Raw genomic sequence first — 16,068 nt, forward strand, 5'->3', positions numbered from 1 at the left:
ACGTTGAACTCATTCTCCGGAGGGAAACCGCCGGATTGATACCGTGACTGATTTGTTGGTGGTTTATTTGTTCGTCGATTCTATTTGTTTGTTACGTGAAGTTACATACAGAGGTTGACAACGACAACCACCACCTTCTCCGCATCGACATCGCTGCAAACTCGCCCGCTGGATATTGTGTTAGTGTTACAGCTGTTACAGCTGTTGTTGCCCTCACCGTCGTCGTCGCCGTCAGTGTGAATGTTGTTATTGTTGTCGTGGTGAGCATCCTCTTCACCGAAATCATCATCTCGGTTGTTGTCCTCCTCCTTGTCTCGCTTGTCGCCGTCGCCAGGCACGTTTTTGCGTATTATTTTTGCGTCAGTGTTACGGTGCATCTGGGCGCCTCGGTTCGCATGCGAGCCTCGGGAGCGGCAGGCTGACATTTGGCTCCGAAGGAGTGAGTTCGGCGAATCTTATCGCGAACCCGCGTTGGAATGTCTCGCCGACGATGAAGTGCTCTCCCCGTTGGCGCGTTAGACGCTAAGCGTCAAGAATTCCGCCGGGGAGAGGAAACGCTAAGCATGAACTCACACCGTTGATTTCGCTCGTTTACAGCCGGGAACACCTATGAAAAGTGAACGAAGACGTTTTTGTTTCCGTCGGAGATTGTCTTCCGCCCGCTAGGATCCCGCAATGACTGTTGTCTCTTCACGCCATATGTTATCTCGACGTCATGATTTTCCTCGATATCGTTCCTTCAGCGTCATCGCCACGATTGAATTAGGCTTCGCTGTGAGCTGTTGCGGTTTCGAGAGTTTGATCGAACTCGACAATTTTAAGCTAAAAATTCTCTGTCGTGGTCCGCTCATGTTGTTCGCCCGAGCGGATGAGCACTTCGGGTGCGCGGTCTTTTCCTGAGGCTTTCCGCGCACTCCTCTCGGTCTGGAGTCGCTGCTCACTCGTCAGAGGACCTGCGCTCGCTCGCTCAGCTCAGAAAGAGAGCCGCGCCGATGTCGTTCATGAGCTCAGAATTTTGCGTCCCCGAGTTTGGAAAAGCTGTCTTTGAACTCGTGCTTGGAGTGTCACGAGAAGCATCTTCTTCATCTGCTAGCATATGTCCCGGTGGCCCGGGCCGTCGCTGATCGCCGGCCGGCCGGTGGCTCATTCAACGGCGCGGCGTGGCGCCAGTGTTGCCTGCTGTCGCTCTGAGCCACCACCACCAGAAAGCCCGCTCGTGTGCCGTGCGCCGCTAAAGCACCCTGAGAAAAATGAGAAAGAGTCGAACGAACGGTGGCGCCCCCCAGCGGCGATTTAGTGAACGACAGTTCACTTGCTGACTGGACGGCCGGGAGACATGACTGAATTCTGGGATCGTCGCACATTTCGTTCAATATCGCGAAATGAAGCGGATATTTTTGCGCTCAATAGACAGCAACGGCACCGTAACGGTTGAAGCTCATCGTGCCATAAGTCTGGCTTTCGGCAGAGATTGGCATCTGGGTGGATTGCTTTATGTCTCCATTTCGCTGCTTGAGCCGATCCAACGACGCTGAAAAGTCCGGGCCGATCGCTGACCGACTTGATATAAGGTCTTCGGAATATCGAATTTATCTATGAGAACCGCGAGAAATTCGAGCGATCGCACAAGCGTGGGAATATTCGAGAATTTTCGGATGTCGTCGTTGACTCGTTCTCGACGTAGCCGCATCGATGGTCGAGTTCCCACATGTTTCGGACGGTGTGTGGTCGCCCATTGGTCTCTATGACGATCGAAACCAGCGAGGGACAAGAACCTGATGTTGCAGAATGCATGCGATCATATTTCGGTGTAGAATGGATGCTGAAATACCGCAAGGTATCACCGCTGACTCAATGCAATACAATGCTTGCCCATTATCGCGGATCGAATTGCCGCGAACCGCGTTTATCTGAATCTGTGTGGTCGTTTGTGCGAACGGCGAAGTCCTCTCCAAACGTAAGTTGGAACGTTTCGAGTATGTTACTAATTCCGGTATCGATTCTTTCCCGTTTCAGCAGACCCTGTTCCATCGATGAATTGCTCGCGGACATTCACGTCGGGACAGTGACAGATCAATCAGCTTCAGAAGAAGATTTCTATATCGGTGCCCTGGACGACAGCGCCCGATATAACTCTGAAAGTGACGGCAGGAACAACAGTAGCAACGACGCTCAAAATATGATTCAAGCAGCAAAGAACGACCTCTTCATCGGTCAGAACGCAGCTATGGACGATGAATGGCCCAACAACTCGCTCCCGACACCCCCGCGGTCGCCGGACAACAGCTCAAACGCTTTCGATGATGAACTCAGATATCACTTCGAGGAGTTGATCGGGGACGCAGAGGCCCTCGACCTCCTCGAGGATATGGAGCTCGATTTGCATCCGATCGTAGACGACCTCTTGCTGAATGGCCTGCATGGTCCGAACCAGGACCCGACGCCGGAGAACGCCATCGGCTCAGAGGTTCGCCACGATTGCATGTGGTCTGGAAAGTGCGATGCCTCCTGCAAGCAACGCGTTCGCTACTCGTCAGAGAACTCAGACATCCAGCTGTTGACGCCTGCATCGTCGCCGCTCAGAACGAGTGGACTGGCTATCTTGACCGTGGCGTCGGGAGCCGTCGACGACTTCGTTGATCCATCAGCCGTGATGAGCTACACACCGCACGCGGACCACAGCTACTATCAGCCCGAAGTGGATCATCAGGCTGTTGATATGATCGCCGTTCCTCAGATCACCGTCGCCACTCCAGTCAATGCGACTGCGAAGAGCATATGGCCCGAAGAACCATCGTCATACGATCTCTCGGACTCCTCATCCTCATCGCTATCTGGTGAGTTGTCCTCCTCGATTCTTTCGTAGCGCTACATGGGTGTCGATCCGACGTACGGATTCCCTTCCCCTTCCCTTTTCCGTAGTATATCGTATCGAGTGATTTGCCGGGACGCTGTATATTTTATATGTCTCTTGTGCCAAGACATGCCCGCAAATTTCTCATAAATCTGTCTAGCGAATAATTTCCGAAGATGAATGTCGCATTTAGCCGCGGTGCATTCGTCCCGCGTGAGTGACAGTTCAAGTTCAAGTTCAATGAGGGGGAGGGCGAGTCCATTCGCTTTGAACACTTTCGTATTGAATCATAGTTAGCTGGTTGCGGACCGAGGAGAATCGGGGAGAACAAAATGGTGAAAGTGGCTGGCTACACGAACAGATTTTCTGGCTCAGTCAGACTTGCCTGCCGCCTGCCGGTCCGGCTGCTCGAGTGAGTGAATGTCGCTTCTTCTTTTGAGGCGACTGACGGGGGGCACCACGATACAGTCGCTCTGGCTGCTGCTGAAGCAGCTTCGACTGCAGGAGCAACGAGAACGCATCGGCTGATTAGTCGGTTAGCGTTAGCAACAGCAGGAGCTGGATTGAGCAGCGACCAACTAACAAGGAGTCCGACGGACCGAGCAACAAATCAAGAAAGCTCGCGCACACCAGGATCTTCGATCGATTCATTTACGGCGAGAGGCCTGGAGTCCTTTCCTCGGACTCCTGCTCTTCTCCCTTAGGGTGGTTGGTATTCATGGGCGAGCATATTTCACCGAATTTCGTACGGCAGAGAACTCTCGCGCTGGGCTCAATAGACAGAGATTGAGTGGATGTCGCAGTGAGACTTTCTCTCCATTCCATGGGTGGCTGCTCATTCGTTTCGTTCCGGAAAATAGCCGGTGCATTTGCAATTAGAACGGGTGTTCAGGGTCGCGGAGAAGAAGCGATTCTCGGAGTATCGCGCATCGATGAATAAATTCATCGATCGGAGCCTTTCGTCGACGATTTCGTGCCACCCCTCCCCTTCTACCCCGTTCATCGATGCCGTTCCCAATCGCTTTTATTCAGGGCGAGTCGGGAGCGAACGCCTCAGTAAACTTTCTCTTCTTGCGACGACAGTTCGAAAGAAATGAAGGAATAGGACGAATACCATTCGTACGCAATCGACCCCGGCCCGCGAGCGAGGAGAGAGCTCGCGAAGGCCTATCGAACGAATGAGATGGACGCACAGGAGAAGAAGTGTCGGAGATTCGAAATCGTTTCGAGTCTCTGATAGGGAACTCACTTCACCCAACTGTTCATTCGACTACCTATCTGTCTCGCAGTCGGTCGGTCTGCTTGTCTGTCTGTCTGTCTGTCAGCCGGATCATGGGTCGATAATGGAGATGAGGTGCCGATGAACATTGCGAGTGACCGGCTGCAATAGCGGAAGCGAGTTATTCTCGGAGATCTCCATCGGTTTCTCCGTGCTCTCGTCTTCCCTCCCATTTGCTGCTGCTGCCGCGGCGACGACGACCGCCGATGACGACGGAAGCGGCATCGGCAGCGACGTCGACGACCATCGGAGTTCGATTGGGGAGAAACTTGAAGGGAAAGGAATTCAAGCTCTGCTTTGGACGAGACGGGCAGGCAGGGCGACCGACCGACCAAAGAAAGAAAATGAGGGAACGCATGTGTTTTTAATTGAACCGACAGAACGCGGGATACAGCACTGCGCGGTCCTCTCTCACAAGTAGCACCACTGCTGGCTGTCGCCTCCTCCGAAACCACCCAGACCACCGCCACCACTACCACCCAAGCCGAACGACAGCAGCTGATGATGTGGCGGCAGTTGTCCATCAGCTGCTAAAAGCACCACCAGTCGACTGAGTCGGGGGCCAAGCAGACTCCGAACGAGTAGCGGATGGAAGCCGCGACTTCCGTACTCCTATTGTCGTTAAGTGACTCTATCGCTCGTTTTGTCAACCGAACCCCGGTCTGGTGTTCATCTCTGACTGAGCGTCCTCCGCGTATGCAGGGAGCCAGACCGCGCCGTCGGATTCGAAGCGAGTTCTCCTTCAGCGGACGATTGAAGTCCACGCGAGGGCTGTCATCGCTGAGACGCAGACGCGGCGGCTACCGTGCTGGCTATTCCTCGAGCTCACCGACTGAGCGACGGACGACGTTTTGTCCGTCTCTCAGTCCAACGTAATACTACCTCCGATTGGACATCATCCACGGGCGATTAGAAGTCGGGCGGAGTGCCCCCTGGTGCTTGCGCGGAAGCGAACGCGGGCGTCCGATCGGCCGGACCCGCGATGGCATTTGGGTACGGCGATTACCTGGCTCCCGTTCCGCTGAATTTATAATTTCCTATGCCCATCTGGGTCTCTCCATTCCGTGGCATGAAGGTGTCGGATCTGCTCTCCCACGCAGGAGTTAACCGGGTGGGGAGGAAGGACGGGCAGTCAATCGGATGAGCGAGCGAGCGGGCTGGTGTGCATGGAGACGATAGGTAACCGGCCGCCAGACAGGTAAACGACTCTGCTCAAGGTCAGCGAGTCCTGCTGCCATCGGATGGCTGCAGCGAGTCTGCTGCCGGAGTCAAGCATCCGTTCTTCTCACTTGCTCGCCGATTGAATCGGTCACTTAGTCAGTCAGTCAGCCAGCCAGCCAGCGAGCGAGTGAGCGGGGTTTGACGTTTGTTCAGAAGACAGCCGTCACTTTGCTTCAGACAACGCGTCAAAGGCGACTGGTCGGATTAGCGAACATCGACGACATGAACAGCAACAACAGCCCGTGTTTTGGTACTTCTTCGTTTCTCCCTCCCGTCGTCAGTGCTCCGATTCGGGATGAGCGCAATAAGACAGACTGAATAGGAAAAAAAAACACGGGAAGGACTTGAAAAAATCAAGAGATGAACTAGTGATTTGTGATGTCAAGGGGCTATCGTCGGATTGTTGTTGATCCAACTCGGCTGCGGGACGAGTTGCTCTCTCGTCAGTCGGCAAGGAACAACTGCCAACCAGTTTCTTCTTGCTCTGAGTTCTCGGCTGCAGCTTGTAACGAGCTTTGTTTCTCCTCGGCGTGTCTCTTAAACGACGGAAATTAGATGATTTATGCTTTTGCTGCGTGATTCTCGCCTCTGGATTAGAGCGAACCTCACACACTCGCTCGTAGTCACAGATAGTGGAAGGCATTCGAGTGTTACAGAAAAGGAAGGAGCAAATATGAGGTGCTCCCATGATGACGATGGCGACAATTATCAGGGACGATGTTCTTCATGAATGTTCGTCGCAGCTGAGAAACTAAGCTTCTTTCCCCTTTTCCTCCCGACGAAGCGGTAAAGATCCGCCGGCCGTCAGCTCGAGACGTGCTGCTGTCGAAAGTGTCCCGCTGCGTTCCGTTGCTCTTGTCTTTGGGGTGCTGATTCGGACGACAACGAGCGCTGAGATTCTCACTCGCTCGGCTCGGTCTTCCCGTGATGCTCAAGAGGCACGCGTCGCACATGAACGACACATTGATTCACATGGCCAACGCTGAGGCCACAGACGCCTGATTCCTCCCTCCCCCCTCTCTCGCGTCCTCCCTCTGGCCATCCTTGCTCCTACGGAGTATGCTGCTGCGCAACAACGAGCGCGCTCGCAGTCACAAGTGACAGAGAAGATGAAGGAAAAGAATAATAATGATGAGCGAGAGGAAGAGAAACAAATCATGCTTCAAGAGGGTCTGTCGGCCGAAAGACATCCGCCGGGATGGACATGTCGCATGCCATGGGAAGTCGCAGGCCTCAATGTTCCCTCCAATCTCGAACGTACAGAAGACAAATATCATCGAGGTCATACTGTCGTTCCTCCCCGGCAGCTCTCTTATCTGATCTCGAGGGTCCCGCTTTCGTTCGGAGCGGCTCTTCAGAGAGAGAGAGGGAGGGAAGGACTGAGAGTTGGAGGAGAAGTTGTTGCGCGACCGATCAACCACGAAATATCGCCACTCGACTAGGGCGCTCACTTCCGTTGCAAACTCTTGTGTCGTTAGCTCATAGGGCGTTCTCTCCAGCTTTCGGAATGGACTTCAAACAGGAAGGCCGCATCGGCCCGACCTGGGATTCCATGCTGCGACATGACGGGACTCGATGGCCGCGGCATGAAATTTCGCAGGGTGCACGCATGCTCGAGAAAGCCACGAGTCGCTCGCCTGCCATTTCGGGTCTGGCTGGCTGAGTGGCGAGCTGGATGGCTGACTGGTTCAGTCACTCGGTCTTGGGTTGTTCCAAAAATAAATTTTCCCCACCTTGTCTCTTCCCCTCACCGGGCGGATGAGTGACTCGATGGATGGCAGCCTTAAGCAGAGGAAAAGGAAGATTGCTAAAATAAGGCAGAGGAAGATAAAGCAGGAATACCATCGAATGAGAAGGGCATCGGCTGCCGAATCTTACTGCCTGGCGAGATGCTCCTTTCTCGCTCACTCGTTCGTTCGCTCGCGGGCTGGCTGGCTGGCTGGCTGGCTGGCTGGCGGGAATCCGTCTTCGGCTTCACCGCAGAGCGGAATGGTTGACAAATGACAACACTCGCGACAACAGCAGCCTAGCATACGGAGACGGAGCATTCGAACGAGCCCAAGTCGAATCAACACAATAGGGTCTAAAAAATACGAACAACTCCACGCGAAGAGAACAAACGGGAGGAAAGAAAAACAAGAAGGATGTAGCGCGTAGATCGAGGAGTGATTGAGAAGGTATGCACGAGCGCGCCGTCTGCTAAGCAGAATACCATGAGTCTTAGACCCGGGCTTGTTGATTATTCGTGATGATAACGCGGGCGGGCTACTCCTGGTTGTGCATGCGAAGCGCCTGGCTAATCCGGGACGGACAACTCAGCGTCGGAGGTTTCGATATTCAGACGGTCGGTCGGAGACTCTAGTTCACAGGCGAAGAGAATTCTGCTTAGGACGGCTCGATTAAATAAAATATAGTCCGCTCTTGTCTTGCAGACGAGTCCGAAGAGACCGAGTCTGAGACCATCGAAGACGAGGAGGAGATCGATGTCGTATCGGTGCAGTCGGCCCCCGTACGAGCTCACCAGAGGAGCCTGGCGGCGCACGCTGCCTCCTCGCAGCGCTCGCTGCTCAAGTCGAAGAACTTGCAGAAGGCTGCGGCTCACAAGCAGAGGAAGCAGAAGGCTTCGGCTTCGGCCCCAGCGACGCCGTATCTTCTCACTCCGGTGCAGAGCCCTCAGCCCAGCAATCCTGCCGGACCCGTCGAGTACCCCATGCCCAAGGTAAGAGGCTCCCTGTCTCTGTTCTCGCTCAATTTTTTTCAATTTCCTTCCATTCTGCTCCTCAGACTCTTCATGGATCTGGCATTTATTTTCGCGGTCAGAGTTGCTTTTTGTCGGCCGAGATAGGGTCTCGGACAGAAGACGCGACTAGACGCTTATCTGTGAATTGAAAAATACCGAGAAGATTGAGGCAGGGGAGGATGCAGCTCAATGTTATCGGCGGACATTAACGGGGCTCTTGTTATCTCTGTGAATTTTAGGTGACGTCTTCAGGCCGAATCGTGCAGCCCACGAACCGAAGCGCGTCGTTCCTTGAGGCTCAGCCCCAGCACTCCTCGCGAAATGGCGGCGACCACCACCGCAGAAAACGAAAGAGCGACCACGCCGCGCCCAGCAGTCGGTCGAAAGCGAGCAGAACCAACAGCTCGACGAGCCGAGTTTCGGACGTCGAGGACCCCGAGAAGCGGAGAGAGCACAACTCCATGGAGCGCAAGCGGAGAGACGACCTGAGGTCAGTATCGAATCACCTCACCGACGATTTCTCGAAGAAGGGGACGTGAGTCTTCGGGGTGTAGGCGATTATTCGATCCATTGAGAGGAATTCCGAAAAATTCCCTCGTCCCACAGATCGGCTTTCCAACGGCTACGCGAGCTCGTGCCCGAAGTATCAAACTCGCCGAAAGCCGCCAAAGTCGTCATCCTCGCCAAGGCTGCTGAGTACTCCCGACGACTCCAGCAGGATCTGAAGAGCGCTGAGACGCAGAAGAAACTCGCCGCCGAACGAAACAAGCGGCTCCAACAGACCCTCAACCTGCTCCGACAACAACATCTGCAGCCACAACATCAGCAGCGTAGCAGTAGCCTGAGTCTCAACACGATGCGATCAGTGCCGGTGTAAGGAGAGAAAGGCTAGATGTTGTCTCTTTTCGTAGAACATTATCACTTTCATCACTATTATTACTATTATCACTATCATTATTATCACTACCTGATCATATTTCGGCTCGGCATTTTTTTCCTCTCATTTACCCGATCACCAAACGGTCATTGTAATTATTAGTTGGTTTGCGCGCGCCCTGCTGGTTCATAGTGAGTTAGGCGGAGGATGCAGATGATCTACGCTGTTGTATGTTGCTACAAGACCGTGGCGGAGAAAACAAATTACAGCAAGCTGTCCCGACCGGCATAGCTTTACGTTGGTTGAGAGGGGGCTCACGAACCGTACGAGTGCGGAATTTTTCCTACGAGCTGCTTCTTTTGCTCAGCCGAGGAACAGTAACGCTCAATCGTTTCCCCCAGGACGGAGTGAAAGGGTGTGTATAGAGGAGGGATTGACAATTGAGGGACGGACACGCTTGCGTTCGCGGCCTCGGAACGCTTGAGTCCACTCAAGTAGGTCAGCAACGAGAAATTTCTGTTGGCTCACAACGCGGTGGGAAAATCTGCATTCTTCCTCGGCCTCTGTCGTCCCGTATATAACTTCTGTACATTTGTTGTGGACGCCGGACCGGTCGATCATAATAGAGCGTAATAGCGACGAACATAAACATACATACATATTCTCTGGAGAGACACAAAAACCCGCGATCGCGCATGCACGCGGGCGTGTAGTAATTGATGGAAAGCTTTATCGACTAATCCATGCTCGCGTGAGCGGTGTTAAGCCGAGCGATGACTGCTAAACTCACTGGCGGAAATATTGACGCGTGCGTCCTCCAAGATTGACGCGCAGACGGGCCGATCGATTCATGCGTCCATCCATTCATCTATCGCTCGATTGATCGATTGATTGATCGGTCGCTCGGCTGGTTGGTCAATCGGTCGCTCGGTCCGTTCGTCGGTCGCTCGCTCAGAGCATAGGTGATAAAGAACATCGATGGACGCTGATGCGTGTCGCCGTGCGCCTTCGGAGGACAGCGGGAGAAAAACACTGACCGCGAGTGGACAGTTCCGCGTACGAGTTGCTGTAGCGTGATACGCTTCTGCGGCATTTCACAGCTTCTTCTAGAGAGCGCGAACGGCGGACGGCAATCGATCTTTGATCCCTTCATCCGATCGATCGTCTGGAACGTCACGCAGCTGTAGATAATCGTAGATTGTTGAAATCCTCCATCTATCAAGCGTACTTCACCGTATACCGGATAGCCGATCATGGAATCGAATGCGCCGACTGACCCGGCATGGATCATCCCTTGATTCTTCTCCCAACACGGAAGCTTCCACGGAATCTCGCAAGTAGGCGAAGTTCGGCTTTTCGACGAACCGAGGCGAGCGGTATAGCTCGATTTCCCCCCCCCCTTCCTTCCCTCTGTTTCCGTCAAGGCAGCGGAAATCGCGCGAGACTTTTTTTTTACTCGTTTACGACAAAGATTGTGGTAAACGAACGCCGAATTCCGACCAAGGGAGTTACGGTCTTCAAATTTTGTGGAATCTTGTTTTCCTGGAATACAGAAATCCGAACCAATGGATTCCGATCCTTCCCACGATAAGAGCTCGGGGGTTTCGCTGCTCAGCGAACGTACAGATGTGACGACGATCGGATCTTCATTTTTTATTTATCTTTCCGCGGAAAGCGCTGATTTATTCGTTTCGAGTGCTTTCAAGCAAGACCCCGGTCAATCTAGACGATGACGCCTGTCTGCTCCTACGTGAGCCTTCAGACCACGAGTCTGCCACATGAGGCATTAGTCTCGAACCCCCTCCTAGACGGAGAAGATCCAGAACATGAGGGTCGACATGCGAGTCAGCATTCTGCGAGACCCCAAAACTTGCTCATTATGAGTTGGTCAGAGACCCCTCGGGAGAAAGAGGACATTGATCGTCTATCCAAGAGGTGAATTGAGAGATGGATCGGTTCCTCAAGCCGTCGAGAGAACTCGAGAGGGCAACTGAGCGAATGACCCGCATGCGAATTAAGTGAGATCATTGCGAACTGCGCCTTCAGAATGAGAGAGGTTACGGTGTCTAGTTAGGCTAACTACATGCTTTTCGATGAGGATAATGATAATAATGATATATAATCTATGAAATATTCTAGTTTGTACATATGACAAATGATGCTAGGCTTTTTCAAGTTTCCCAATTATGCTGCTGCGACAGTCTTGTTTTGTTCCGCCAGACCAGAGAGTGAAATTCTCTCTCCTTGCCTCCCATCTCGGCGATACGGCTGCTGCCACCCTCGACAAGACCTTGTCCGAGCTGATTGACTGAGTCGAAGCACGCCTTTTGGTCAATCTGAAATGAGACAGACAGGGCAACTCATGTTCGAGTCAAGGCTGCATGCATAGCGTGAGCGACATTGCACGAGATGGAGGGGAAGGCGAGGAGAAACAGCTGAACGGTCGAGCGTACAGACGGCACAGCAAGCAGCGAAACCCAGCGGGGCGCGAACCGTATACATATTTGTATACATAGAATGTACATACAACCAGTATACATCAACAGCAAGCAGACACCAATATAAAAGGATGCGACAACAACAAATGCCACCATCACAACTGATACGATACAATTACCATCGAGCAAAGCGATCACGTCACCATCGCTCTCATGGCTTGATCGAATGATGATGGTGATGGAGAAGTCTTTGATGAAGACGTTGGCTGCGGTCAGGTAGACAGCGGTTCTGAGCCTTGCCGTGACTGTTCATTACCACCGCGAGGAGCGACCTCTTCATCGGCATTGTCGTGCGCGCTGTCACGTGCCGACGAAAAAAACGCAAACATTAACAGCTGAGGAGACAGCAAGCAACTCGAAGAACTTCTAATCAAGTAAAACAACAGCAGAGTACATTAATACCACCATGCTATCATCATTTCAACAACAACAACAACGACAACAACAACAACAACCAGAAGAAGATGAAAAACAACAACAACAACAACTATAACTATTACTACTGCTATTATCTACTACTACAACAACTACTACTATAACTACTACTACTATTACAAATGAAAAAAAACACAACAGCAGCATCAACAATTACGGATACCATCCAGCCTACGCTCTGCCTGTGCTGCCTGGGTCTTTTATCGCGTGCCTTAAAGTGTGTGCGTGACAGTGTGTCCATGGAACCGGCCGTGTTTGCGCCGCGGTGAAAGCTCGAAAAAATCTCTCGAAAGTGAAGTTCTTCTTTCGATCAGTGCCAGTAGACAACTTTTGAATTTCATTGAACTCTCCCCTGTCCTCTCCGGGGGCACTTCACTGCCGCTCGGTTCTTGAAGCTCGAGAGAGGCGAATCGGACAAACGAACACACGAGAGACAGGTGGTAAAGAATCCAAGAAACAGAAAAGACGACGAGGCGAATCCAACAGGAGCAGACAGCAAGCTCGCCGCATTTGCTACTGCTCATATCTCTCATGCTAAATGTGCATTAAGATATTCTATTACACATTATATTCTATACATTTATGATATATCATAATTATAAGAAAATATCTTCTCCGAAAAAAACAACCGAGAGGGTCGGACGACGCCCATGAAAGAAGCTGGCTGATTGGTTCACCGATTATTTTCCTTCCGTTCGTCACGTCCTGTCACGTGCAAGTCGCGCGGACGACAGCTTTGTTCTGCGCATTCTTCTTCTCGGTCAGTAGGCCTTATCGGAGGAAATTCATGAAAACACCGATCGCCCGATCGATTGATCGATGACGATCACGATGACTTGATGTCAGCGCAAAAAAAATACGATCCTGGAGACTCACGGCTGGGAAAGCAATCGACCACTCAGCCACTTTTGGTGTTTAACCGCCGTTCATCCGATCCCCTCCTGGTTAGAGTCCTGCAACTGTTGTTGTTGCTGCTGGTTACGAAAGTGACGATATTCGGTGATCGCTCGTTCGCACAATCATCTTTCGAATTTGCGTAAAAGAGGATGATCGTTCCGGGGTGGAACCGAGGCGAAGTTAGACTCGTAGGATCCGAAGTGTCAATTTGATTTTGTTCACCGCCAGTTTCGAAGCGGACTGGCGGTGAAGCAGGCCTCTTCAACCTTCTGATGACGTAAATCTGAAATAATACCCCACTATGGAGGGAAGGAAATTATACCAGGAAGAAATTGAGATTCAAAGTAAATATTCATGATCCACTTAGAAAGGGGTTGTGTCTCGACGTTGCACCAGATGTCGTCCGCGATCATCACCATACCAGTTACCTCGATTCGAGCTCCCGAGGCAGCTGTTCTTGTGCGTAAAAACCTCCAAACGACAACCACAAAATTTCGAGTTTCTGACGCTGCTTCATTGAAATAAACGATATGTCTTCTAAGGACTCACGAATCCCTACTAGTCTTGCATCTCAAGGCGGCCCTTGTCGCTTCTCCTCACAGTTCGGTGGGCGACGGTGTCCGTTCTGGCGTTACTTTTGTACAAATACCACTGCATAGAAAATCATTTGGAATGGAACGAGAAATACAAGCCACAGTGACGATTCAAACACAAACACGTGGAGTCACGCAAAACTACACAGATGAGCGACTAGAAGAGAAACTGGCAGAAGAGATTGGGAGCCAGGAAGGCATCAATTGTAAACTTCAGGCAAGCCTAAGGAAGCATCCTCTATGACTGAAAGTAGTAGTAATACAAACGCTATTAGCAACGATCTTCAATATCGAGGTAAATGAGCGTATATGATTGATGAATATATATATACATAGATACAGACATATATATATATATATATTCTGATGAGTATAATGATTATATATACAAAGATACGTTGATACACATATGAGGAATACGATTACAAAGAAATACTGACATCACCCAGATCACTATCACCGTACACTTGAGCTAGTGCTGAGGTGGAGCATATCATCCTTATTATAATAATCATAACTTTTATCTAGTTTGTCGTCGGTCATTCGAGAGAGAGGGAGAGGGTGTTTCGAAGCATCACGGGGATCGCAAGATCGACGCAAGCTACGCCTCTTCTCGATGGAAAAGATTTAAGCTTCGGCAAAGATTTCTTTCGTCTGCGTTTCCGATCCTCAAGAACCTTGGACCTCCTGAAAATCTCTAGGGATCCTGGGCTCTCCTCGGAGGTACCTCTGAGCAGCAGCGGAAAACTGATTTCTACGGTTTGGAGCTCCACTCTGCTGGAAAGCGCCGATCATGAATAATCGTCGCCGTCCTATCTATCGCAAATGAGCGTCTTCGTCGATTCGGTCACCAGGGTTTTGACACCCGTGAGTAGCAGGACTTCGGAACTGTGATTAGCTCCAATCATGACCTCGTTCTAGGCGTTTGAGAAAAGTTGTTGAATGCAACGTACGCTCCTTTGTTCATTTACACAATTCTGTTCTGTCATCCTTCGACCAATCACGAAATCACTGATTATGCATCTCTCATCTATCAAGCAACCACTCATTTTGCCAGTAGCCAGCCATCCATCAATGGACTCAAATAGCCACGAACGGCAGTCATTAGGGTTTTGGTGATTGGGCGTTTGCGCGTTCGGAATTTTTTCATCGAACATCCGCCCGCCGCCCTCCTCGACTTCCATGAACTCCTCGTCTCCGTCACGATCAGCAGCTATTTTCTTCTTGTATTTAACACACGCTTGCCCAGTGTAAAATTCCATCATCTCGAAACCCCGGCAGTTGTGCCTCCCCAAGATGTCTAATTTTGTCAAATTTGCAAATACCAAACACCGAACATTCACCGATCGATTCCGGCTACACGATTCCGGGATATTCCTCTCTTGAATACATGCTGAAAGCTCATACGAAATGTTCCGATTCCGCGGAGTGGCGAGTCTTCCCGAAGACGACTCCTTCAGTCGATCAGGTGAAGAGACTACGGGTTACTTCGAAGGTCTCGGTCAATCGATCGATTGAGCCTCCGTCAATCCAAGAGTAGAGGAGAGAGGAGGGATGACGACGACGACGGTGGGAGAACAGTAAGCGGAGCAAAGTTGCAGTTGGGAAGCTTCCTCGCGAACGGGAGCTTCGATCGTGTGCTTGTGTGAAAGTGTGAACATTATAATGACCGACTGCAGCTTCCGCTGCTTTGCGACACAATCTGCTCAAGTCCTTGAACCATGGACGATCACCGACACCCACACCAGCGCCCTTGTGATGGTTGATGATTGATTGATTGATTGACTGACTGACCGATTGATTGGATGATTCGAATGGAGCGTGAAATTTAGACATAAACACATAGATGTAAAAGCTAGACATGCATACAGACAAACTCCCTGATCGTTCAAATGCAAGGGAACCGATGTTGAAGCTGACGAGGAAGTCGATATTTATCTAATTTCCAAGGTTTGAATATTGCGCGAACTGCCGTCTAGACGATATAGTAATAATATTAATATTATATGTATCACCATGACAAGCGGCTTCAAGTGATTTCTAATCCGCGAAAATTGCGATATCGTTCCTGATCGATGGGTCGATTGAACGATCGATCGATCGATCGCTCGGTCAGGGGTGAATCGATGAATTGATCAATCGACTTAGTCGGACGCACTGAGGAGTCAATGATATGGCTGGAACGATCGGCAGCACGAACATAATGCGAGCGTCATGTATGATTACAATGAATGATTGTATTATTAATATTATGGATAGATCCATAAGCTGTCGAATCACCACTATGAGTTTGATGATGAATATATAAACCAGTGAATGATGATAAAGATGAATATCAAGCGGAAGATAATGCTGGAAACAACATCGATACGCGCATCTATTGATTGTAATTTGTGCCTTAAAGTTTTTGTATAAAGAAGCGACAAACTGAGCGTAACCAACCGAAAGCAGGGAGAGACATAGAGCGAAATACAAATTGTACGCATTGATGAGAAGCGAAATTTTGATTTGAAATTGGAGGACGAACGAGTTGTTTCTTCTGTGAGAAAAACAAAAGACATAATTTCAAATAAACTATACAACATTTTATATCCAAACAAGTCAGCACTGTTCTACTTTGGATTCGCGGGAGCGTCGTCGAATGGGGGGGGGGCTTTCTCGGATCTTAAGGGAC

General features: G+C 50.8%; 1 protein-coding gene across 1 annotated transcript; it reads left to right on the forward strand.

Annotated features, from left to right (window-relative positions):
- The first annotated feature begins 1,815 nt into the window (after positions 1–1,815).
- Positions 1,816–8,971, forward strand: LOC100906377 (transcriptional regulator Myc-A-like). Its single transcript, XM_003747224.1, has 5 exons — positions 1,816–1,856; positions 2,017–2,837; positions 7,787–8,073; positions 8,334–8,584; positions 8,701–8,971. The coding sequence occupies exons 1-5, from the start codon at positions 1,816–1,818 to the stop codon at positions 8,969–8,971; spliced, it is 1,671 nt and encodes a 556-aa protein (XP_003747272.1).
- Positions 8,972–16,068: the final 7,097 nt, after the last annotated feature.

Source organism: Galendromus occidentalis, unplaced genomic scaffold (genome assembly GCF_000255335.2).
Source record: "Galendromus occidentalis unplaced genomic scaffold, Mocc_1.1 scf7180000077514, whole genome shotgun sequence".
NCBI lineage: Eukaryota > Metazoa > Arthropoda > Arachnida > Mesostigmata > Phytoseiidae > Galendromus > Galendromus occidentalis.

Coding starts and splice junctions, on each gene's coding strand:
- LOC100906377 (XM_003747224.1), top strand. CDS start 1,816: ATGGATGCTGAAATACCGCAAGGTATCACCGCTGACTCAAT. Junction 8,074..8,333: donor TCGAGTACCCCATGCCCAAG/GTAAGAGGCTCC, acceptor TGTGAATTTTAG/GTGACGTCTTCAGGCCGAAT. Junction 8,585..8,700: donor AAGCGGAGAGACGACCTGAG/GTCAGTATCGAA, acceptor CTCGTCCCACAG/ATCGGCTTTCCAACGGCTAC.